The following is a 26,118-nucleotide window of genomic DNA, read 5'->3' on the forward strand; positions in this document are numbered from 1 at the left end:
AATATAAGAACTGTAAGCCAGAGTTTAACTGAGTTCTCTTAACCATCATATCCCCTAAGTTCTGGCTGTTCAGTAAGCCCACGACAGAGCTAGGAGGCTCGACCTCCTAGCCCCAAGATGAGTTTAACGTGGTTGTGAACAAGTCAAACTGGTGGCTGTGGGCCAGGCTGGTGGCCAGGCAGGTGGGAACACCCTGTACAGGACGTACAAATAAAGTTATTTCCATCCACACATTCTATTTCTTTCCATGATAGGTGGGGTAGTTTTGATACCTTGCACGCAGGTTGGCTGGAATGTGTAGACTTTTTATGCGCTTTAAAGTTACCGATCTGGATTTTTGGCTTAGCGCATAAATGAGCAACAACATCGGTGGCCGGTGCCAGCCGAACAGGATTTCCCAGTTCACGAGTGTTAAAATCACAGCCGCAAAGTGAACGCCGTGAGTCAAATCGCATTCTGCGAAACGGCGTTCTCACACCGCCGTCCTGATGCGCAAGAGTCATTCATACTATACTGGGATTAGTCGAACGCTTCTGCGGCCACGTTGTTTTATCATCCAGTGGAAGCACACGGGGCATCCGGCGACTTGGCCAATCACGAATGTTAGATACGTCTATATATAGACAGCCTGACCGACGCCTGCCTTCGGCATACAGGAAGGCGACGGCGCTTAGGCCACACCGCCATCCGAGTGCCAGCTCTCCAATGGCCGGCAGCTGCTGTAATGATGATGACGCCGGTAATCCTCGGGCGAGCCTAGACCTTGGCCGCAGCGGGGGTCGGCTCTCTGAGGCCATTTGCGTCTCTCCTATCTTTTCTTTTGGTGATATTCTCTTTCTATCTTGTGGTGTAAGAGGGGTCAGTCTTTTTCGCTTTCTTTCCCGTTTTCCCGCTTTACCATCGTCTCTCTCGGGGACTGTTTCGGGAAATGAGGAGTGCTGGCAGCAACAGCAGCAACACCATCTCTGCTGCGGCGTCAAATATAGATCGCGGTGAAGGGAACAGTGGAGTTTCCGACTGGCTTGCTTTTTGGCCGTTCGTTTTCTCGGTGGCGGCTAGAGAATGTGAGAGCGTATACTGTACGCTATGGCCCGAGTGAATAAGAAAGGCAGCGTTGCTTTATTTACGCAGCGCCCATTGGCTTGTTCCATCGTATTGGCTCGTCAGTTACTGCCCCGTGTTCTGTTCGCTCTCATTTATACTCAGCTGCTTCCAGCAGGAACTGTTCTCCGCGCGGTGGTTGCTGATTGCGGTCACTGGTTAGAACCGGATAGTGGAACTTCTTTTTTTCTACTTTGGAGTCACCATCTTTCCACGATGAGCCGTCGATAGTGATTTGATTCACTTTTCTATGTTGTTGCGGATACTCGGTGTTTAGTATTATCGGCACGTACACCCTTGAGCAGAAGTGTACGGACCGTAGAAGCGCGTGCCGGTATCGCTGTCTGCGCCGTCTACTGGCATGTCATCTGCTGTCGGGAGCATTGCTCTGACGCAATTCATCAAATAAATGTCTCAACAGGATATGGCGTGCACTGACAACAACGATTCGTATATATTGGCTCACGGATGTAATATCAACAGCAAAATATTGCGGGACGTTGAATCCACAACAAATGCGAATTTCTGCTATATCACTGCTTAATGCTTGTAATCAAGCTGGTGATTGTATAGGTTTGAATGCCAAGCGCAGTATGGAACATTTATTTCGGAAAACATTCCAAGAAAAACCAAGAATTTAGCTTTATTCAACATTTCGCGTCCCGCAAAATTTTGCTGTAGATAGTACGTTCATAAGGTCTCAAGTTTTCAAGCATTGGCAATTGCGTGCAAATTGTCAATTTCAGCGTAAGAGAATATTGGGCGGCCAGTGTTATTGTGATCTTGATTAAGTTAACCAAAAGGTAGACGGGCATTTCGTTGCGCAGTCATGGCCCCCTCAGCGGGCTACGTAGAGAGCGTGTTTGTGGTCACGTAATAAACAAACTTGGAGTGTCTTGTGTGCAACACAGATACAGAATGGCAAATTCCACAAAAAACAGGTCTAACCCGCGAAGGGCTCTGTTATGCACGGATGAATCGACAAGCCTGTTCGTGATTTTGACTGCAGTGAAATCAACCGATTAATGTTTGCATCATCAACATTGATTCATCCACCCGTAATTAGGAACGCAACACTTTCAGTGTTAGCGGTATGAACTACAAAGACGAGTGGCTGCAAAAAATGCGGTGACCATTAGTGTTGAGTGATGGAATTGACGTCGTTGTGTTACAAATTAGTTGGTTGTGTATATAATCCTAAATTGAGTGTGTGAAATGTCAAGACTACTAGTGAAATAGGCTGTTGTCGAAACTTCGGTGAGTTGGTGACAGATTATATAAACCTGCTAAGCAAACACAACACAGATTCAACGAAATGACTCGACAGGGCAGGCCTTGCACTCGGAACTTTCGTATGTGTTAACAAAAAAAGGGGGGGGGGGGATAGGAACAAGATAATACACATAAGGAACAGCAGTACACCATGTGCATTGATGACTTTTGAATAGGAAGGAATGAGAAACGTTTAGGGCGATCTTCAGAAAAAAAATATCCAAAGTCTGTAATTCAGATTGCAGGTCATCCTGTATGGTCATGTTCCTATTGCGTCTCGTTTCTGTGCGCTAATTCAAGCGTTAAGACGAGTGCTTATCGAGTCTAGTAACGTGCGCAGTGCTCTGTGAAGCTACTTGCCCCGGTGTTTCAGAGTGTGTCCCACTCTCCTCTTTCCTCACAGCTTCCCAAATGAATGGCATGGACACCGGTCCGTCGGTGCAGTCTTCGCAGCAGAATGGAACGCTGCATGGCTCGTCGGCGCAGCAGCAGCAGCAGGGCTCGGCCGAGGACTCCAAGACGAACCTGATCGTCAACTACCTGCCGCAGACCATGACGCAGGAGGAGATCCGCTCCCTCTTCTCCTCCATCGGAGAGGTCGAGTCCTGCAAGCTCATCCGCGACAAGGTCACCGGTATGTGCGGCTTTTGAGAACAGCCATCTAGTTCTTTTAGAGATGAAGATCCTCGTAGTCTAACCTTGTCATGCATCCCGCGTAACCGAGAAAAGAGACGAAAAAGAAAAGAAGGCTGTATCTCCAGAACAGTATAATAGACGACGCTGTCTTATAGAAGTACATACAAACTTCAGTTGAGTGAGGATATTCTACATGGCACTGTACCGCTACTCTCCGACTGGCTGCTGCGTGGGCTGTGCCTGAGTACGCGAAAAACGTGGGCTTATCTCAATCTCCTGGATAGTCGCCGTACGTGGCGGATCGTTGGTGTGGCGTGGACGAAGCAGAGCGGCGGGCACGTTCATGGCGTTGCGCTCGGCTTCCTTAGATCGCGTCTCGTCGGTGTTACCCACGCGCCGTCTGCATTCTCGAACGCGATCGGATGCATGGATGCCTGCACGGACAGATGGACACACAGCCAGATGAGCGGGAGGACGTTTCACTTTCTTCATCATTATTTACTCCGTGGATATGCTGTGATTTAGTTTTTTCTAGTTACTTTCACCCTCATTCGAGAGGGTTCAACTTGAATTGAGGACGGCGGAGCTAGCGATGGAAAGGAAAATGGTAGGTGTAACCTCATGTTACAGGAAGAGAGCAGAATGGGCCAGGGAACAAACGGTGTTTAAGGACAACATAGTCGAAATCAAAAACAAACAATGGATATGGGCAGGGCACGTAGCGCGTAAACACGATAACCACCAGTCGTGAAGAATTACTTTAACTGACTAGAAGGTATACGCGACTGGAAATTAGGTAAGCAAATTGGGTAAGCAGATTAGATTAAGGAGTTTGCAGGCATAGCGTGGAAGAAGAAAGCACGGGACTTGGCTGATTGACGGAACATGGGAGATACCTTTGGCCTGCAGTGGGCGCAATAAGGCTGCGGCTGATGATGATAATCGACTACGTCATGCATGAGCAGTAGTATGCTTATTTAGTCGTAGAGTAAATTTTGGTCGTCAGGTAGAGCGAACCGTTTTTCATGACACCAAGAAATACCAAACATAGTTCGAGAAGATGCTCGGTAAGCGACACAACTCATGAAAAAGAAGTGCAGGCTGCCACGTCACTTTGAGGTTCACGCACCTGTCGTCTTCACGTCGTGGGTGCTTGGTGGTGTTCACTGAAGGGCCTATGCAGTCCCGAATAAATAAAAACGAACTAAGTTGTCTTCAGAAGGAGCTAAATAGTTTAAGAGCAGACGGGCAGTCGTGGCCGAGACTCGGTGGACTAAAGATGGTTCCCTGTGTGTCTTGGTCTCGTCTTTTGAGGGTTTGGAGGCCAGCCACAGCCCAGAATCTCACAATGTTTGACCCAAGTTTCTGGAAATTTTTCGTCGCCAATGCGGCCAAAATACGGCATGCAGCCTCTGGTGACTTCTGCGAAAATTTTAATATAGAAACTTCTGACATTCATTTTAACATTTATTGTAAACCTTTGGCTGTGCAATGAACTGCACTTAAGTTGTCGGAGAATAATTTATTAGTCCAAATTAATGCATTGTTTCACTTCGGTCACCCTTTCTGACTATAGATGCCTTACACTGACGCCTCTGCAACCAACTTCTTAGAGTACCAGCACGGGGGGAAGCGATTTTAAAGTGAGCTACCTTCTAGCCCACTTTAGCGATGTTTGTAATGTTAGTGTTATCTAAATGACACACTCTAGTTATTTCGTTATTCGCGCACAGAGACGTTGGCAATCATGAGCAACCATGCCCAGGCCACCGGCTAAGGCATGGCTGTGTCGCGCAGCGCTCAATGTTCTATAGGAGCATGATCCCGCGTTGCTTAAAAAAGACCGTTATAGTTTTCTATTACCAGAAAAGAGGAAACCGTGCGGGGCAGTTCCTACAAATATTGCAAGGCTCGATCGACCAACACCTGCGACATCCTCATTCTAATCCCAATCAGATGGTAGAGCTACATCATTAATTTGCATGCGAAAAGACGACATTAAAAATGTTTGCCGATTGCAAATTTTCCGCTCTACAATGGCTGTTTATTGTGGAGTCGGTTGCAGCGGCCTCGCAAGTATCTATGGACACGCCATCTTCGAAAATCCGGTGTATTTGCTGTTCGTCAGCCGTGGCTACTGAAGTTTAAAGCCACTCATCATGTGCTTAGTTGCGTTTCAAGTATCTGAGTGCATAATTGTGCGTTATTGAAATCTGCTGAGCCAGTTTACGCAACAAGGCCAGCTGCTCACAACAAAGTTGTGTGCCTATTCAGTGTATTCAGTCAACTAATTTTATTGATGATGCTCAATGTAACTGCCATTTATCTTTAACAAAGGTGTGCTTCGACATCAGAAGCGTCCAATGTAACATTTACCTTAAGTCATAACGACCATTTTTTAGCATTTTTACTAGTCTTTCACAAAAAAATTCTCTAAATATGCAAAAATCTGGAAAAAAATGCTCAAACAGAAATTTTGCAAACGCCAAAAAAAAAGAAAAAAAAACAAGCACGCTTTTGTCAATAAGGCGATAATAGAGAAACATTTACGACTATCATTTTATGAATTCCTACAAAAAGAGATGTATATGCAGGCTATCTTGGCCTTCTGAAGTTATTTGTCAATTTATAAATCGCGCATAGTGAATGTTTAGACCCTGAAAAGATGGTAAGTTGAATGCATGCAAAATTTGCTTCGATTGGTTGCGCGCCGTCAAAAGGTATCGGGGTTCCTCCTGGCATTCGTGCCTTCTGGAATACCTCCACCCACGCGGGAAAAACACCTCCGTAATTCACACTACACTTTAGGGTTACTACCTTTCCTCATGCAGTGTATTAAAAAAAATAAAAAAATTGCGCGCCATTATCGTTCGTTGCCTCCGTCGCCACTGCGCAACGCCGTTCGAACCACTGGTCAACCGAATCCCATTTCCTGCTCGCGGTGGTGGACTTTCAATACTCCCGTCTCGCTAGAAAGCTTCCCCGGGAACTAAATCTGTTTTCGGTCGTTTTGTTTGCTCTTTGCTTTACTATTTGAACTTACGCTTTGAAGCTTATGCATTTTACTTCTGCCTGTTTTTCCCAAGCGCTTCCCACTGCCTATCTCTGTCTTTGTTTTTGTTTGTCTCTTCTAGTGAAGGTAGTATAGCAGCAACATCCGGGCTCCCGATTCACCCGTCGCGAAGGGGTTGAACGCGAGCATATTTTTCCGCGTCCCGTGGTGGCACACTGGAACTCTCTCGTCTCCGGTGTTGAGCATTGGGTTTCTCGGCGTTTTTCGCATTCGCGACGGCTTCGCAGACCCCAGCGTCGATTGGTTCTGGCCCCCTCCGGTGCCGTAGTCTCCTTTCCCCGGGGCGGAAATTGGAAATCGGAGTGTCTTCTCTGCAGCTCATGTCAGCGGTGGCACGCATGCGTGCATCGGGTGGATTGGCACAACTTCGCGCCAGGTCTCTGTCCTTTTTGTCGATAGCTTCGAGCTTTTTGGGGATTCGTATCGTAGGAGCTCTCATTTTTGTTTTTCCAAAGAGTGGAGATCGCAAATGACGTTGATCGCAGTCTCACGAGGTAGACTGAGAAGCATGGAGAGCTGAAGAAAGCATTCAAAAGAGCGGGACGGTTGGAGTGAGAGCAACTAATAACTAACCGGATAGTCCGGCGTGTGGGAGCAGCGTTTACGGAGATTGGCTGCTTACCCGAAGGTCTCATGTTCAATCCAGGCCATGGATTTTGATAATGGCGAAGTTCCAGAGGATCACGCACTGTCCGATGTCAATGCACGTCAAAGAACACCAAATGGTCGACATTTCCGAGGTCCACCACTACGGTGTGCCTCTAGGTTAAATCATAGTTTGGTATGTAAAGCCCCGGATATAATTACTGCAAGATGTATACATAGGAGCTTAAGGGAGCGGATGAGTAAAGATAGAGTGAAGATTGGTGGCCAAATATATTATTCTATTTGGTCATTCTGTTAACTCTCTATGGAGGCTTGGTACAGGGAGGGCGGAATGAAATGTTTTCAAATACACATGCGTTTCACACCGGTGAGGTAGTAGGTGACTGCGTGGTTGTTGAACATACATAGAACGCTTACCGTGGGTATGCATTTAGGGCAGTACGAGTGCAAGAATTTGCAGTAGCAGCACTGAGGTGGCCAAGCAAGGTTTTACGACATTGTCAGAACTTACCCGAGTCACTTTAATCTTGAATACGATCAAGCTTGCATTCAATGTAATTGTTATTTCACTCTGAAAAAGCAGCATGCTGCATGGCACACTTCGTTTTTTTATTATCACCATAAACATTTAAATTGATATGAGTCGGAGCGCGTCTGGTTTCTGGACACGATAACGTTTTTCTGCAACCACGACCACCTTGGGATAAGTGCCTCGCATGCTCGCACTACAACCTATAAGGTCGATGGCGCATTGCTGTGCAGTGTTAGGGTTATCGCAAGCTACGGCTGCGGTCTACACCACGAGAGTGGAAAGGAAACACAGCCTTCACCTTTCGAAACGGCCCTACACCGATGGGGTTTTGATGACCTGCGTGGAAAAGCAAGGCGTCCTCATCCTCTCGTTATGATGGAGTGGTCGCATTTCCGTGACGGGGCTATAGTGTTGTCCCTTTCGTGGTTTGCTGTGCCTGTAGTCATGGTGATACGAGGCAGTGGTGGGAGGGGTTCGGTAAGAAGCCGGGTCTGGCCGGCTCTTCATCGATTTGGTGGTTGGGAAACAGCGAGCAGCACCGCATCGAGCCGAGTATTTTCTCCGGAAGTCGGGCCGTATTAACGCGGAAATTGTGGGCTTTATTTTTATCTTCTTGCACTTAAACACAGTAGAAGTAGTAGTATGAGGCCTTGCAGACTCTGTAATTGATAAGAAATGGCGAAATTCGAATGCGCGGTCCTCTTCCTTTGTTTCTTTGAAGTCAAAGAGTTCACCTTCGTTTTTTTTTGTTGAATGGGAAGTGCACTTTGTGGATTACAGAGGTCAATTAAGGACTCGAATGGTAATTTCGCGCGCCGATAAGGTCTGCTGAGGTCGGCGTGTGTGGATACTTTAATTAGCTAATTAGCGTGAGAGCCTGCTCGGGGAGGTCTGGGTCTGAAGGTTCCAATACCTAGTCTACGGCATTAATATATCTATCGGAAACGACACAAGAGAAACGACAATTCAGGTGGACGGGGCTTACGATGCCCTCCCCCTCCCACCTCCAAAAAAAAATGTTTGTGCACAAAACTTCCTGTAGATATAGCGTTTCCGCGACGGCTTCACATTTTGTGCATTGTAAATAGTGCGTACGACCAACACACTGAGAATGTTCAGTAAAGATTATGTTTGTGCGTGTTGGTATTTTATCGTGCAGTGAGAGCCATAATTAGAAAGTTAGTGTAATATTTCGTTTTGATACATAAACAAGAATTGACCCAGAGGAATCATAGCAGGCCCGTAGCTATATTTTTCGGTGAAAGCGAAAGAGGAGGCACTTGTTGAAGGTCTTGAATAATGCCTATTTTGACCACCACTCGGTGAAACGCCTCCTTTCATTCGAACTTCGGTTTGGGGGGGGGGGGGGAAGAGTGAATGGGGCACCCTTTTGAATGCGGGCCTGAATTATGTGGAAACAACACTAGAGTTTGCGCGGTGCCCTGGCGGCCAAAGCGCGCACTTCTCAGCTGGCGGCTAGTAGAGGCGGTGCGGGCGCACAGCGGTGAAACAAAACCAAAGGGCGCTGGTATTCAAGTGCGACAATAGGTAGACATGAGGGGCGACGTGTCGTTGTACGGTTTTCCTTGTTTATGATATTGCCACGTTCCATTTCCAGCGTTCTTGTTATCGTCCCGAAGCACCACACGATTCTCAGCGCAAACCGCGCCTGCAGTTTTCTAGAAGGTTCCGGACTGTAGTAGATCATTTCGACAAGATCACGCCCACTGTGCGAACGGCACAGTTTGTTCTGGAACCTACGCCACCGCCAGCGATAACGCTAGAACATTCGACGGCAAGAGTATAAATGCCGACGCGCTTCGCCGCTTGTCAGTTTTTGATCGAAGGCCGACGCTCCGTTCGCCGCTATCAGTCCGAGACTGCTATCTGTGCGAGACTGCTGCTGTAATCGGACTTTCCTTTTACCGGGCACAGGTTCGCCCAAATAAAGAGTTAAATTCCAACACGAAGTCTCCTGTCTTCGGCCACGTCACGACCCCGTGACAATATGAATAAGAAATGAGGTGGCATTGCATTCAAGCGATCTGACGAGAAAAGTATATTATGCTCTCGCTCTTCTGTGTACAGGTGTCGGGCTGGCTTCTAAACCAAATTGTGGTTCCTCAATGCAATCGTATATCTTGGGTCACTATTGTTCTTCGTATTTCGACCCGATATAAATGTGGCCGCCATGGTCGGAAATCTATCCCATGCCATCAAGCATGGGACCTCCAAATTCTCGGTAATTCAACCATAAATTGTGATAAAATGATTTCTTTCTTTTTTGAGGAAAAACTATTAGTTCCATTAGTTCGTCCCTACAGAGTCACTTCCTCCCATACAGGGGTAACTTTTACTCCTTGACATTTTGTCGCTCAATGCTGCTGAGGACTAAACAGTTCGTCCAAAGACAGTTACTCTCGAAAGGACAAATCGTTCATTTTTGGGGCATAATGGTTGTGGCAATGCAGTTACTCCTGAAAAGACAAACCACATACTCCTTTTTACCCTCTGCGCCTTGGAGTGTAGTCATTATTAAGCACGCGTACTGGCATCCAGATTCTCCGCTCGCGCCATTATCTCGGCATGGTATCTGCGACTCTCGCTAGAGGTTGTCAGTTGCGTGTTACGACACTGGGTGCAAGGGATCTTGGATTTTTATATTTCGCCTGCGGAGAGGGCAAGGTAATTGTTATTATGTATGCCTATGCTTCCGCCCTCTTCACACCCTAAACACCACACACAACAGGAGCCTCATTTTAGAGAGAAGCTTTGCGCGGACCCTCACCCTCTTGCATGCGTAATCATGCGGTAGACAAACTATCGAGTCACATACCTCGAAGCACAATCGTGCTAAAAAACAATCTTCCATCTGAAACTGTGTGCAAGCACCACAGCCTACATTTTCCCAATTTAAACATGCCAACTTACTACAGCCAGTAAAAAGTTAATTATTAAATTTTAGGCAATTGGGCGGCTGACAGTGACTATTGTTATCTGTCTCCCTGCCTGCGTATTTGCACAAGTGGTTCTCACATGCTTTCGAGCACAATTCAAATTCAAAAAGTCATAATATATATATATATATATATATATATATATATATATATATATATATATATATATATATACTTTGAAAGTCTTATATTGGCATGAGTATAGTCTATGGACATAGTTCAGTGCATACAGCGTCATCACATTATCTCTGATCGAGTCCGTTCTGATAATGGCTGGGTGACAGAGGCTGGTATAGCACCTAATCAAACTTAACATCGAAGCCCCGTGCATTATTTCTTACACAATATGTCATATTTAGCCAAATTGGTACAACACTAACAATAATATTATTAATCATAATATTGAAATTATTAATATAGTTAATAATAAAAAGTCACAGCTTTGCCCCAAAGGTGGAACAACGAACGCGATAGCATCAAATTGGAAGGTCATGCCCAGAATAGAAAGCAGATCGAAACGTCGCCCTCATTTCTCACGCTCAAATGAGGCATGATACACACTCGCAGGTAGAAATGCACGGTACTAAGCATCTGAAGTATTACTTAGCTGTGTCTGAAAGAGCGCGCTTTTCGAAAACGGAGGGTGCAGTGATTTCAGTGATCTTTGTGCGGCACTTAACTACAACAGAATCATTCCAGGTAAAGCCCGACGCGAGGCAAAACGCAGGATTCTCCCCGCGAGATAAGGGCGCGTGAGAGAGAGTCGCCCACCTCCTCAAAGCGGGGCAAAGTACGCGTGGCATATAAAAGTGCGTGCCGTAGCGCGCGGTGTGGTGACGCATTCGCATTGCGTCGCCTTGCTGGTAAAGCTGAAAACACAATACCCCCCACCCCCCGAGTCCCGTCAGCAGAGGTAAGGGGTGGATAGAAATAGCTTTCTGCTTAAATGTGGACGGACGTGCTCCTCGGTGGCGCAGTGGTTAACGCTTTACGTTCACGTCGCAGAGGTCCGACGTTCAATCCCGCGCGCCGGAGTGGTCTTTTTCTGTATTCTTTTCACTCCTTCCTTCGTTTCCATATATATATATATATATGCTCTGGGCTAAGACAACAATGCCAGCAGCGGAATCTAGACAAAAGTGTCTATATAATTGCTATCGCAATAGTAATAATGACGATAATAATCAGTGATGCGGCAAGGAACGCTGAACAGTTGTGTTCCTCTTGTGTTGGCTTCTGTTATCTTTACTCAATATATACCTTTTTCGCTCAATTTAGTACATGGTAGATGCCTTTTTTTTTCTACAGGGTTGTTGGGTCGCCTAGAGCGTCCACCTTAATTTGTTCTAGGGGAAAAACACCAGGAATGAAAACAATAAAAAATTTGTCGCTAACAAAACGAGATAGCGCGACCTGCATCCGTTTCATTGAAAGAAAAAGAAAAGGGGAGGAACGACCCAACATGCGTCATCGCCCTGGCAGCGGTAGCGTTATACCGTAATATTTTGGGCGCGGGTGCGGTATATAGGGAACTGAAGTGCGCTACAGCGGCAGGGTAGGACGCGTGCACGCTCCCACGTACGAACTGCAACTTTTTTCTTCTCTTCCCAACTATTCTTTTATGCGTTTTTCCCCTTCTTAGTCGCTTCGGCGTAACTGTATCGTGGTGTCTAATGTATTTCGGGAGCGAGGAGTCTGCCCCCCCCCCCCCCCCCCATGCCTCGCGAAAGCGTGCAATCGATTTTGCCGCCCCACTGAGCCTGCAGTTTCGTCTCTCTTCCCAACCGCGCTTTGTGCAGCTCTGTGTTTTTTTTTTTTATTTTCGTTTGCCACATCTTTCCATTCCTTCCATTCGGGCCACCGAGTGGGCACTCCGATCTATATTTTCGGGCTTCTGCTATACACTGTGTACACCCTAGAGATATAGCGCTATCTTCGCAACGGGCGTTTCTTTACACGGGCAAATAAAGTACGACTCGCTCGAGTGGGTACCACTTCGTGTGGCCTACGAAACGGTGGCCATGCAGACGGGAACGATACGAAATACGGAGTGGCGCTTGTAGCGTCGAGCTTTTTTCACGAGTGGGAACATATGTACTAATCTGTCGAGAAGCGTACCACTTCGTATCGTATTTTATGAAACGGTGCGCATCCACACAGGAGAGAAGAAAGCCGGCACGAGGCCGTCTGGTGCGTGGGCTTCAGTGTACACCGTTCTTCCCGCTTTATGTAGTCGTTCTCTATTACGTACTATGAAAGCCGCAGGATCAACTACGTAAACTTTATTGACAGTAAATAATTTCTGTAACTTTGCGGACCAGATATATGTTATAGTTATGAGCAACGGTGTTGTAAAGGGTTTCGAACATTTTGACCAGCCATGGTCACTTAGCATGTGCCGACATGATACAGTGCAGTGAGTTTCAAATATCTAATTCACCTCCATCACCCGGCAGCTTGATCTAATTGTCATGGAGTGGAATATAGTGGTTATGAAGTGCTTATGGAATGATCTAGTAAAATTTTCTACGCAGGCGAAAATTCGCGAAGCCCGTGTGCTTACATATAGGTGCACGTTAAAAAGTAATCCAGGTGGTCGATATTACTGAAGCCCGCAACGCGGCGTCTCTTGCAATCATATGGTGGTTTCGGTATGTTAAACTTCAAGTATTACAATTACTAATGGAACTCAATCAAAACACAATCACCGCACGTTAAAGGACCCCAGGTGGTCGAAATTTCCGGAGCCCTCCACTACGGCGTCTCTCATAATCATAAGGAAGTTTTGGGACGTTAAACCCCACATACCAATCAATCAATCAAAACACAATCGCCGCGGCTCGTATCGAACATGCGACCTCCACAATTTAGAAGCCGGGCTCCGTAACCACAGTAAACACCCTGGCAGTCAGCGTGATTTATAGTTGGACGAGTTGTGACAGTTCACATTTTCATGTGAAGACTGGGCTTTCGCACAAAAATAGCAATTGTCCCGTCGAATCCCTTTTTTTCGTTTTATGCATTGGCTCGTATTCACAAACCAACCTCATTGTTATCGCACGTTTCAACCCCCTTTGTGCCATTAGTATGGTTACCAAATAAAATTGGTCACTATTCAAGAACACATATAGTAGTCATCCTTTTTTGCGGCTACCGTTTTTCATGCCCTTGTAACGCACGCATAGTGTTAAGAAACTTAAGGAAAAACACGAGATAAGTTTAGTATCTGAATACGGGCTGTTGTTTCTGTGCGCTACTAGACGTGTAAAAAATAACCGAGGTTTCGGTGACCGTGTTTTGGTGGCACTTATCAGCGATGTCACCTGTCTACAAAGGGAGCGGGTAATTGCCGCCACATCGCATCTATTTTTTGCGTGGCCACCATGCAGCCACCTTGTAACCATGGTGAGCTCTCGGTGTTTACCCGTTTGCAATCTAGATCAGTATGTTTGCCCTTCCCTAGTGTAAAGTAGCAGGCTACAGCTTACTATCACTTAGGTTGACCTCTCAGTCGTTCTGTCAACGAACCTCTCTCTCTCTCTCAATTCGTTTGCAAAGAAGTGCACGCGATCATCTGCCAGGCTTTGCACAGACGCTGATCACTCGTTAGAGTGCATGAGCACCTATCATCCCGGGTGTCAGTTCTTGCTTGTAATGTTGAATACACGTCCACCGTTTTCGCGGTGACGCGCTCAATGCACACCTCACGTCTTTGGCCGAAGATTGCCAAGTAGACTAGCTTTTGCCTGTACCCTTATTGAGGTCTGCCAAAAGAACTTTCACAGGATTGTGACCTCTACTGTTGCGAGTAGGCACGCGTACGAAGTGGCGGTCGTCGTTCGCGCTCCTCCGACGCCAGGGCCATGGAGGTTTTTTTTACTATTAACCTAGTTTATTTATTCGTTTACCATCCTCCTACTCTCATTTGAAACCATAGGTGTTGGGCAGTACAGGAAGTTTTTGCGGAAATGTACACAGAAAGGAAATGTATGAGTAGAAAACACGTGCAACTATAAAACCCGGACATGATGATCATTAACACAACTGAAGAATACAGAAGGTAAATGTTGCCAGTAGTTGTAGCACGCTGTAGCTGCCGTAATAATGTGGTGAATGGGCAAATGGCTTGTGTGGTGAATGGGCTTGTGTGGTGAATGGGCAAATGTAATGGTGATAACATCATTGCGAACTAAATTAATTAATTGAATAAAACGAGCTGAAGATTCAAGCACTGAATTCAGATTTGAACGACCAATGAACCACCGTAGATAAGGTTTAAAAAAACATTCTGCTGTTATTTCTGACTTCCAGCATTCGTTTCATACGTATACGCTCAAAATGGTCTGCCCGGGGCTGTGTTTCGCTTTTTTTTTTCTTCTTCGATGGGGCTCTGGAATCCCACAGCCTGGCCCAGTAGCGCCTCCCACCTCCGCTTTTACATCGCCGTCCCCATATAGTGTGGGAGTGTGTGTTTTTTTTTCCTCAACCCGGCGCTATCTCCCTTCTGCATGGTTGTTTACGACCAACACTTGCGCAACGATCTGGCTGGGCGCATTCGCAAACCTCCACCCCGCCGATCTTTTTTTGCCGCTCAGCTGGTGGTTTTTCTGTGTTTTTTTTTTCTTTTTAAAAAAAAGTTTTCTTTTTGCAGAACGCATCTCGCGTTTGCGTTGCTTATATTTAATTGCTGTGGAAACCGGAACGCGCTTTTTATTAGGAATGGTAACCTGTGGTGGTTCATCGGTAAGGCTACGCTTAAAAATAGAGTGAAACTTTGGGTTCTGTGGCATCCATTGAGGACCAACTAGTGCCACTCTGGAAAAGCAGAGAAAAAGAAACATGTATTATCTTTATGGCGAGGCATGGCTAGAATAAAAATAAATTGTCAGATCCCACGTACAGTGGGAACCGACGATATGCGAAGCATGAATGAGGAAGAGTAATATGTCAGTTTGAAATCGGCACAGCGTTATGAGGTGGAGGTAAATGATGCCGTACATGACTTCCATGTCGTATTCATCATGTTTAGAGCTGTCATTTACCTTCGTCGTCTATTTACATCACGTGATACCCAATATGGTATATGGGGAGCTAACGCAACGGCCGCGAACCCCTCATAAGCATGGTATGTTGTCATGTTCTTACACGAGACGTGTGTCATATTTATCATGTTTTCATCAGTCATATACCTTTGTCATTCATTGACGTCACATAACACCAAATTTGGTATATATGGAGCTAGCGAGATGGCCGCCAGCGCATCATGAGATTGGCATGAAGTCATGCTGTTACATGACATGCATCTCACAATTATCAAGACTGCACCAGACACATACCTTCGTCATCGATTCACGTTCCGTAATACAACTTTTGGTATGTGTGAAGCTAAGGAAACGGCCAACGTGCATCTTGAGCGTGGCATGTAGTTATGTTCTTACATAACACGCATCTCATGATTATCAAGTTTGCACCAGACACATACCTTCGTCATTCTTTCACGTCCCATAATACCAAATTTGATATATGCGAAGCTAGCGAAACGGCCGTGAGCGCATCATGAGAGTGTCATGCTGGTACTTGACGCGTATGTCATGATTTTATTGCTAGGGTCTGTCGCTTGTGTTCGCCACGCAGCCATGTCACACCATACCAGTTTTGCAACATGTCATGTGAATGAAACCACCTCAAAACCAGCAAGACCGTGAAAGGTGATTCATGACATTTATAATATACTTGTCATAATTTTCATGTTATGACTAGTCAGTTATGCTTGTCATACAGTCATGTTATACCATACCAAGTTTGGCATCAATACCGTTATCGAGACAGCCAGGAGACCTAAAAGTTGTATACGGCTAGATAGATAGATAGATAGATAGATAGATAGATAGATAGATAGATAGATAGATAGATAGATAGATAGATAGATAGATAGATAGATAGATAGATAGATAGATAGATAGATAGATAGATAGGTGGATAGATGGATAGGTGGATAGCTAGGTGGATAGATGGATAGGTGGATAGCTAGGTGGATAGATGGATAGATGGATGGATGAATAGATGGATAGATGGATGGATAGATAGATGGATAGATAGATGGATAGATAGATGGATAGATAGATAGATGGATGGATAGATAGATAGATAGATAGATAAATAGATAGATAGATAGATAGATAGATAGATAGATAGATAGATAGACAGATAGATAGATAGATAGATAGATAGATAGATAGATAAATAGATAGATAGATAGATAGATAGATAGATAGATAGATAGATAGATAGATAGATAGATAGATACATAGACACGCTCAATGTCGTCGAATATCACGTAGGAATGCTTGGCTTTAAAGAAAACACAAGGTAATTGTTTTTTTAGTCTAACAATTCACTGACGAGAATATATAATGATCTTCAACGATAGTTAACGGATCTCCTTATATAGAGTATCATTCTTGGTGAGTCAGAACTGTAAAAAAATAGTTAAACGACTCCTATGTTTTTTTTTCTTATAGTGAACGAGACACTACAAAGAATAGAATCCAGATTACGAGGAATGGGGAGTTCACAGAAAGAGCATAACATAAGTCTCGTGTGTCGTCGGTGCCTAAACCGTCGTCACCTAAATTTTTGATTTAGTACCCCAGCCAATATACATTTACAGCGAGAAGGCTGCCGAAAAAAAAAAACTCTCAAACTTTCTTCGGTTTGTTGTATTAAGGTGAGCGTCCGACATAAAAATTATAACATGAGATTTGCGCGTTTAATTGATGATGGCCTCGTCACATTAGTCTCTTATCGTTAGTGGTAGTCTGCGGAATTCATAAACTTTACGTAACAAATTGTTAGGAGAATAGATATGTAGAGACGCTTCTCCGGCGGGGCTTTCTGCTCCAACGCCATTCAACCTTTCATCTTCAGTGTTACGTAATATAATTTTCGTAATATATGAACCACAATGTCTAAAATGATAAACCTAGACTCTTTCGCGCACACGTTACAAAAGAAGGTGAGACGCCAAGCTGTCACGCCACATTTCATCTCCGTTGCTTGATAAACAAAGGCTAGGCCCTGCGTTGGCTGCCCTTCCCCTAGTCCCGTTCGAACCATCGCTCGTGTGTTATATAACGTGGCAGAGACATAAGCTACTTGTATCTGCTACGCTGCCATGAGGTACGGTGCCTCTCTTCGCCGCTTCGGGTACCCCAATGCTTGAACGTTCTCGCGTCAGTATGCTTGAGTGAGTGTAGGGAAACGACACAAGACTCGACAATGCAGGGAGGTTTCTTCAGATAGACCTAAGAGACTGTTACTTGTTCCGCCTTTTCTGTGTTCCCTATTCTCCCATTTTGTTTCCTCTCAGACTCTGAGGAGCCCCCGCATTTTTTTTCGGCCATCTCACGCGGGCATCAAGCGTTGGCGGCGAGTACTTGCCCTATATAGCGCGCTCTGCCTCGTCTGGTGTGAGGCTTGAATTGTTGCTCCCTAATATGTTTCGTTGCTTTTCGGCTTCTTTCTTGGTCGCTTCCTTTCGTGCATTTTCGTATTTCTCGGCTGTCTTTTCTGCACACTGCTTCCTCTCCATACATGAAGAGCTTGTTCGATCTCGCCGGTAATGCTCACTCATTTCCTACTTGCCCGCAGCGTCTGCCCAATACGTACAGCTTTCTTTTTCTCTACTCTCACCTTCCTAGACCACCACCATATTCTTCTTTACTGCAATACTCTCATCATCGAACCATAAGCTAACAATGTTTCATAAATCTTATCATTCCCGTAGCACTCTCCCTACACTGAAACTTGAGATGGCGTGGTTATTCTCGTTTTGGGTTTGTACTTTCCGCAACACATTTCTCACCCCAACCTCACGTTTCTATATTTTGCGAAGCTTCTCACTGCCGGCTGACAAGTCCCCCTTCAACACCTCTTTCCCGTACCACATTCCCCATTAGGGAGAGAGCTGCAACCACCTTGCCTACCCTGTCGACCTTTCAACTTTCTTCTTCCTCGCGGCACTTTTCCTATATGGGAGATTCCTTCCAATTCTCTCGCCCTCTTGTACCGCTCTCACACTCAATTCACTTCAATACGTTTATTATATTGTGATCTGCCTCAGTTTTCCAGCATAACGCTCTCACTCCCGCAACGCTCTCCTCACGTGGATAGGTGCGTTATCTTCCGATATTTCTGCGTTCCCCCATGCCTTTTTCACCCCAATCTCGTCTTTCTCTCTTTGTGAGGCTCTGTAATCTCGAACTAGCAGCTCCCGCGGCCGCGCCACTTTCCCGCACCACATTTCCCATATACGGAGAGCTGTCTCAGTCTTCTCCCGGGGCATTCGGGGAGTTCCTCGGTGGAGTGGGCTCTTCTGCCACCCCACCTTTTTTTCGTTCCCGTGTGCCTTCTGTCAAGAAAACTTGGCGGCAGCCTGATGCGCGCGGAGAAGAGCGTGGCGCCCCGGTGACGTTGACGGGGAAGAAATTGTCGAGCAGCGCGCTTGAGTGTAGTAGCGAACTTGTTTCTCTTTTTCTCTTCCTGATTTTTCCCCTGCGTGCACTATTTCCCTAAAGACGGCACTGCGGCCGAAGTGGAGGGCGAGGGTGTGTCTTCCCTCCACCTAACCCCTGCAGGCGTGTTCTGATTATGCGGCGCACCTGCTGTTGCGTTCTGTTCAGCCGTTCTAGGGTGCCCCGCGTTCTTTGCGCTTACGCTGATGACGTGTTCCATTTTCTTCCTTCAATTTTTCCTTTTTCCCCTGAGGGTCATTGAGGCAGAGCACTCAAACTGCGAAGACGATGAATACGCCGGGTTCGCTAGTGCAAGAGCGTTCAGTGTTTAATTCTTGCCTCTGTCGCTGATAGCAGCGGTGTGATGAATGGGTTCCCTGCAGTGAATAACGTCTACCTTTAGGGAATGTGGGAAGATACAGCCGGCTGGGTGATTGAGGTTGAGCATAGCTTTGCCTCGTAACGAAGTAGCGGTGGAACTCGAGTTCCTTTAGATGAAAAGAAAGATAACGTGGGTGTAAGATTGGAAATTTTGATGGCAGGGGGCTGCTCCTTTTTATTTTCAGCCTGTATGTAAAACACTTGCCTGAGTGGTACTGCGTTTTTAACAGGATGAGTACTAAAGATATAGTTGATAGATACTTGTAAGGGGAACAAGCACGCAAAGAAAGACGAAGGAGAGAGTCGAACACTTCCTCTTAGTTTTTTAATATTTTCTTTCTTTTACATTTTTGTGTTGGTAAGCAGTAGTGCAACTACCATCCATAAGCTGCTGCATCTTTTCTTGAACAATCCCTGAAAGTGGGTACGTGCCATAGTGCCCAGGCTAAAGCAAACAAACAAACAAAAAAAAACCGAGCAACTCTGTTGTTTGTCCGTCTTGTACTTGTTCGCCTTATCTTGTGGCTCGTACCCACTTTGGGGGAATGACCGATAATGAAGTGGTCTTAAAACTTTATAAAATTTTAGAGTAATGGAGGTTATAGAATGAAACATCACAAATTTTCATGGTCTTGGGTCTTTCCGTGCTTCTTCCTTTTGCTGGTTTGACACTAAAAAAGAGCGCCCTTTCACTGTTCTTTTCGTATTTGTGAGAGTCATATGTGTAACTCTTTTGAAGAAGTCACATTTACTATTCTTAGGGATGTTAGTCGTCCGAAGACTTTCAAATGAGAGTGCTACCCATGCGACTCCTGCATGGACAAAAAATTGACCCCGTATCCGCATGTTTCACTGCAGATGTCATCGAAAGACGATACTCTTCCTTCCGGAGTGAGTAAATGAAAGGTTATTTGAGGTTCTGTGCGAGAAAATTGGTGAATGAGATTCTGGAGACGCTATTTGAGCCATGAGCGTCATCTGACAGTAAAGTTGGAAAACGAAAGGATGGCCTCCAACATAGCATGCGCGCGGCGTGCGCGCGCCAACTCGGAGGCCATAGGGTGTAGAATTCAAGGCGGCGGGCAGGTGGAAACAGCGTATCGTCTTAGCGAAGCCTATAGGAAACACCCGTATTTTCGTGCACAGCGTCGCATTGTCAGCACAGCGTAATAAACGATGCGGTCCTTATATTTACTTATGGATGCCTTTTCTAGCATGGAGAAACACACTACAGAATATTAACGTGTTGATACTATGCCTTAGGTATGTGTAATATTCACTTTTTGATCGACAATGCACCCAAATATGAATTCAGAAACCAGATAAAGATCGGTGGGCGTTGAGGAAGTGGTTGAATTTCAGTCTAGTAGGTGAATCGTTTCGGTCGACAGATAGACACATCGAACGAAAGACGCACAGACAAACCAAACTTTTTGCGTTGAAGTATCGCAAGAAAGCCTATTGTGTTTGATATAGCATTGAAAGTGAGCTTTTCTTCTTGGAGTGTGCAGTCATTATACGCCACGCTCTTCTTCTCCTCGCATTGACGACAATTGAACACTGGTGTCACGTGATGATTTGGGGGAGCGCGGCCCAAGTAGTTTCGGTATCGTCGCGGCATTCTTTGTGTGAATGTATGGGACTATGGTGTGAGCCTGTAAGCCTGACGTTCAGGGCAATATGGAAGCTTGAATAGACGAAAATTGTTCGAAACGGGCGATGTCGCTGGAGGCGTCGATTCGAAAAGCAGACTTCTATCTGTCGAGGCAGCAAGCAATGCACCCATGGCGTTGCTCTGCTAAACTCGAAGAAGCGGGTTCGCCTCCCGGTAGAGAAACTCGAAACCACTGAGTTGCCCAGATCTCTGCTCACCTTAATGACGCCCGCTGGTCCACCCCAGTGGATCAATGGCTAGGTGGCTCGGCTGCAGACTCGAAGGTCTCGGGTTCGAACCTAGCCGTGGCGGTCGCGTTTCGACGGAGGCAAAACGGTAGAGGCCTGCGTACTCTGCAATGGCAGGGCACGTTCTGGCGCCCGACGCTACGGCGTTTCTCATATTCATAACGTGGTTTTGGGGTGCAAAATCCCGCTTGTTATTAACAAGGACTTCAGCTTGTCAAGATTATTCTATAGTTTCCCATTATTTAGTGCCTCGTGTTCATATCTTGTTCGAAGAGCTCGTTTCTTAGACGTAACTAGGAAACTCAACCGCGGGGGTTTCGTTCCGGCAGACTGGATGCCTTGTGTAATATAACAGGGTTTAGTGGTCCGCCGCCACTTCGCAACAAGGTCACGGGACATGCTCTGGCAGAAGAGATTTCCACGTTCACACCCTGGCCTACGTTAGGCGCTGGCCAGCACTCCTCTCGAATAATCGCACATTGGAGCGAGTGCCCTTCGTCGCAGCGGAGCCGGTTGAGAAGCGTAATTATAATTCGAAGCTTGTTCGTTCGCATCCCACCGGCAAAAAGAGCGGGCTTTGTGTACACTTTATTTCATTTGAATTCAGCTCAAAACCAGTGCAATATTTTAGAAAAAATCTCAAATATTGCCTATTTATATATATGTGTAATTTTTCCACACCCAGAGCGCCTCACGGCAATACAAAATCTAAGCACACAGTGTGGTTGCATGATCTAGCAGCATCAACTATTTTATTTCTTCATTGGCTTCATTATTTGTTCGTTTCATTAGTTATATAATATCGTTGTTTTCGCAAGTGAAGCTTTTTAACTTTACCCGTGGCACACGTGGCGGGCATTGACATTATTTTTTGGTAGGCGTTCAAAGTACGCGTGGTCAGTGCGTTAATTCTTCGTACGGGGTGCGGTACACGTACTCTTTTTGTGTAGGTGCTGCCTCGAAAACCTCATTTCTCGCATATTCTTGGGATGCCCCGGTGTCCCTAGCCTTTCAATGGCGATTCGTTCAATACGCACGGAAACGTTTCGCACCGGCACTCTAGCGACAATCTTGGAGCGCCGTACGGCGGTAACAAAGGACCTCTCCACGCAAAACCCGCCGCCAGAGTCTAGCGGTGTTTGGGAACCCCTCCGAATGAACCCGTCGCGGTTTGAACACCACCGCCACCGACGCCTTTTGCGGCAGTTCTAGGCCGCGTATGAATAATGCATATGTGGGACCGCCGTGTCTCGCTTGCAAAAAAAAACGCACGGTCAACCCCGGGCTGCCACGAGCCCAGGGTTGGGACGCGCGCGTGCGTGTTCAGCCAGCCATGGATCGTGGAGTACAGCGCGCAGGCCAAATTTATGCAAATATCCCTCTGTTTCCTACGCCTCCTCTTCTTCGGGCCTCTTGTGGTTTTGGAAAACAGGCGAGAAGAGGTTCTGGCCGCCCTTTACGCAGAAACATTCCTTGGTTGGAAGACTCTGTGGGCGACGACGGTGGTGCGATTCGTATAAGTGTCCCGTGAAACAGCTTCAACTGAATGGGCATGTGTACTAAGCGTCTCGTACACGCAACGGTGACGCTACGTGCACAAGCCCGCTCTATAGGGCGAACAATGGGCCGGCACAGTCGGGACGGCCCTAACTTTTCGAGAGACTACTGGACAAGCACCAGTGGTACAATTCGCAGGTGCTGCTAACTTCGTTCGGAAGACAATGCAGTCTGCTAACCTGGCCGACTCGGTATGATATACTCGCTATAAAAAGCAGCACAAGAGACTGTGGTTGTGTGGAAGGAATGCACACAGCTTAGTTCTCTGCGTCTTTATTTCGCTTGTCTGCAGCAAGCATGGGCGGAAATCGGAGGGCTTCGAATATTCACAGGCATATCGCAGAATTCTGATTCGCTTGGACCTGAATTGAAGTTATTCAAAGCAAACGAAGTATATGGGACCAGATGTGCCGCTCCCCCCTCCCCGACACGCTCACCCTAAATCTGCTTTCAGAGAAGCTTCTAGCTGCCATGCCATGACATTGCGAGTTTGGTGAAAGTCTGCCCTGCCATGAAGCCTCCCTTCAAGGCTAATTGTATTTATAATATTTACTGCGATTAACCACTTCTTAAAGTTCAAAAGCGTCTATACAGGTATATATACTCACAATATAGCAAATTTTGAAAGTTACGGCTTTTTAAACTTATAAGTTGCACCCTATTACTATTCAAATTTTGGCAATATGGGAAGTTGCTATCACTTCATATTGAACAAATAAGCTACACGCGCATGTTCGTAGTTCCCAATCTTAAAAATATTCCTCAATTTAATCGAATCATCGTACAATTACTCGCCTTTTTTGCAATGCCTAGTATGCACTATTAGAACGGTCCAATTTGAAACTTTCACCAAATAACTATATATTTAGTGTATCTTTTATTGCTCAGTATAGTGAGTATATTCACTATAGCAACGTTCACAATCCCAGACACACCTTAGTCACAGCTTTCACTTCTCAGTAATGACACTAGCTGGCAAGTGGTAGTTTTGAGCCATTTCGTATAGGTTCCTTCGCACTTGAAACAGCGTGTCTGTTTGCAGTCTTTCGCGTTGTTTCAATATACAAGTTTGAGCCAAAAATTAACTAAGTCTAAAAAACAGATTATCGTCTTGTACACTCTGGTGAATGTGCAGCAGCTACTTGCGTATGCGCCGGCCGAAGAGGAACCTTAGGTGTGCAAGTAGGACCCTTTTCTAATTTCGAACCGCAGGACTTCCTCCACCATCCTCTTCATACTCGGTATTTGCATGTTGAGCACTCGAGTGTGCGACGAGCCGCTTCGAAGGCGTTGCTGTAATTTTGGTCCTCCGTCGGATACCGGGGCGTGGCCCTTCACTTACTCGTCTGAAATTAGCGCGGGAAAACATCGTAGAGTGCCCGGGAATGGAGGCGCGTTGGCTGAGCTTCAGGGAAAGCAAGGGAATGCGAGCAAGGGTGTAGAGAAAGAGGGAAGGCTTTGTGACCGGTGCCACTATGTTTGGCCGAGGAAGGGGGAAAGAAAATTGTGAACAATGCAAAAAAAAAAAAAAAACGTAGGATGCATCGAAATAAGGGGGTCGTTGACCGCCGCGTGGACAAACCACGGCTTCTTGAGAGAACGGGCGTGTGTTTGTGCCTCTTCGTTAGTTTCTATGCGAGATAAACAAAAGTAGTTTGCTTTCGCTTTCGAGCGTCTTCTCGAGTGAATGCACTGGGCTGACATAGTTTTTTTTTTTTCAAGTGAAGCTTGTTATAACTTAGACTTCCCTTGCGCGCCGTACGTGTAAAACCTAGCGCTTGTGACCGTGTAGAGGAATGCGGCCCTCGAACGTGTACCTTTCACGTGCGTATTCATACCCATTGTTTTCGAACAACCAACGTTACCACGATTGCTGGCTTGCCGATGATGAGCAGTTTCTTATATGGATATCTGACCTCGTTTGTCATTTCACGTGGCCGCACTGTGTGGGCCTTTTCGTGGGCTGTTGTTGCTTGTAGCAGCTTGAAGCGTCGCCCAGTTAAGCATGCAAATGAAAGTCTGTTCCTGACACGGAGAAAGTAATTCATTAGGAGAGATTGTTGTACAACAAGACGGACGGACGGACGGACGGACGGACGGACAGACAGACAGACAGACGGACGGACGTATGGATGGACGGACGGACGGACGGTCGGACAAAGACATAGAGATGGATAGATTGCAGGCTTACTTGCTTGATTTTCCCACATTTCCCCAGTATTACAAAGCCTTCCCAGTTTTTTTTTTGCAATTTCCACTGCAAAGAGGGATTGGTGAATTATATGTAGAGCCACCGTCGATGCCAAAAGATAAATGTCTTGCACGGCAGGTCTGAATGTCTTGTATACGTGATTCCCTAAGCTTATCCCATCTTTCCACGGTCATCATCTGAACTGAACGACCTTACCCACAGGATTTTTTTATTTTTTTATTTATTTTATTTATTTACAGTACCTTACACAGCCCTCGAGGGGCATTGCGTAAAGGGGGTGATACAGATATGTTAGAAAAATACATATACGTAATTTGCTGCCATTACTTGCCCGCACTTATTAATGCAAACTGTAAGACATTACCTGTCTCGCAAATAACAAAGAGGGCTACCGTTTTGTTCAATTTCTCTACGTTCATCTCTTATGTAACAACCCCGCGAGGGGTCTTTAAGGTAATAAAATGAAATAAGACGACTTGAGATAGCTTATCTCAAACGGCAGGACTTGCGAGGGTTGGCGAAAATTCTAGCACGTGCCTACCAGGGTAATCGCTACCTGGTAAGGTGGGAAACGCTTAAATAATTGCTACATTTCGACCTAATAACGGCTTTTAATAAAGATGCGATCGGTACATTGAGTCTGAGTTTCGAACTTGATGTACCGGTCGCATCTTTGATAAAGGCCGGTACCCGGCCGAAAGCTCCAAGTAAAGGTTGTTAATTTTTTTCACTGTGACTTTCACGCATATATAACCTTACCGGGTCTATTTTGCAATCAAATAAGACGGCTAGAACACTAAAGCCATCTTCTTTTTTGTCTACGTTTTTGTACCAATGCTGCCCGACCATTCTTCAAAGCTGTTTTCATCTAACGTGATTAGCCACTGCGTCCAGCATCGGAGGCATCTCGCCTGATTTTGCACGGCCTTTGCGATCGGCACACTTTTTACCAAGCTACGATGTCATGCGATAGCACCATTCGAAGTTACGTCGTGTGACGTCACGACTCTGACGGGCAATAACGTCATGGAAGGCCAGTCAATTTTCGCGTTCGGTGAGGCATCTCTCTCTCCCAGCATATAATGAAGTTCTCCTAGAATTGAGCTTCAATTCTCCGATGGAAGTTCCCTGAAACGAGATGGGGCAAATTGCTCGCGAGTAAAGTAGTTATATTGGTTTCACGTTATGCGTAGTCACTTGACATTTTCGTGGTATGAGAGAAATTTACGCTTTTTACTCGTGCCTCAAGCGCCAAATGACATCTGTGCCTTCTGCTGATCGTCTATCTCATTCAGGCCTTTACGTATTCTCGCGCATTGGCGATGAACTTCACTCACGAATTTATGTCTAATACGACAAAAAAAAACAGCGAGAGA

General features: G+C 45.9%; 1 protein-coding gene across 5 annotated transcripts in view; it reads left to right on the forward strand.

The window, feature by feature from the left end:
- The window catches only part of LOC142786438 (ELAV-like protein 2), a 194,954-nt gene that overhangs the window by 97,363 nt on the left and 71,473 nt on the right, over positions 1 to 26,118 (forward strand). For all 5 annotated transcript variants that reach the window (XM_075884113.1, XM_075884114.1, XM_075884115.1 and 2 more), the window contains exon 2: positions 2,777 to 3,007. In XM_075884113.1, coding sequence (XP_075740228.1) covers positions 2,777 to 3,007 — 231 coding nt within the window. The remainder of the gene's footprint in view (positions 1 to 2,776; positions 3,008 to 26,118) is intronic.

This window comes from Rhipicephalus microplus, unplaced genomic scaffold (assembly GCF_043290135.1).
Source record: "Rhipicephalus microplus isolate Deutch F79 unplaced genomic scaffold, USDA_Rmic scaffold_24, whole genome shotgun sequence".
NCBI lineage: Eukaryota > Metazoa > Arthropoda > Arachnida > Ixodida > Ixodidae > Rhipicephalus > Rhipicephalus microplus.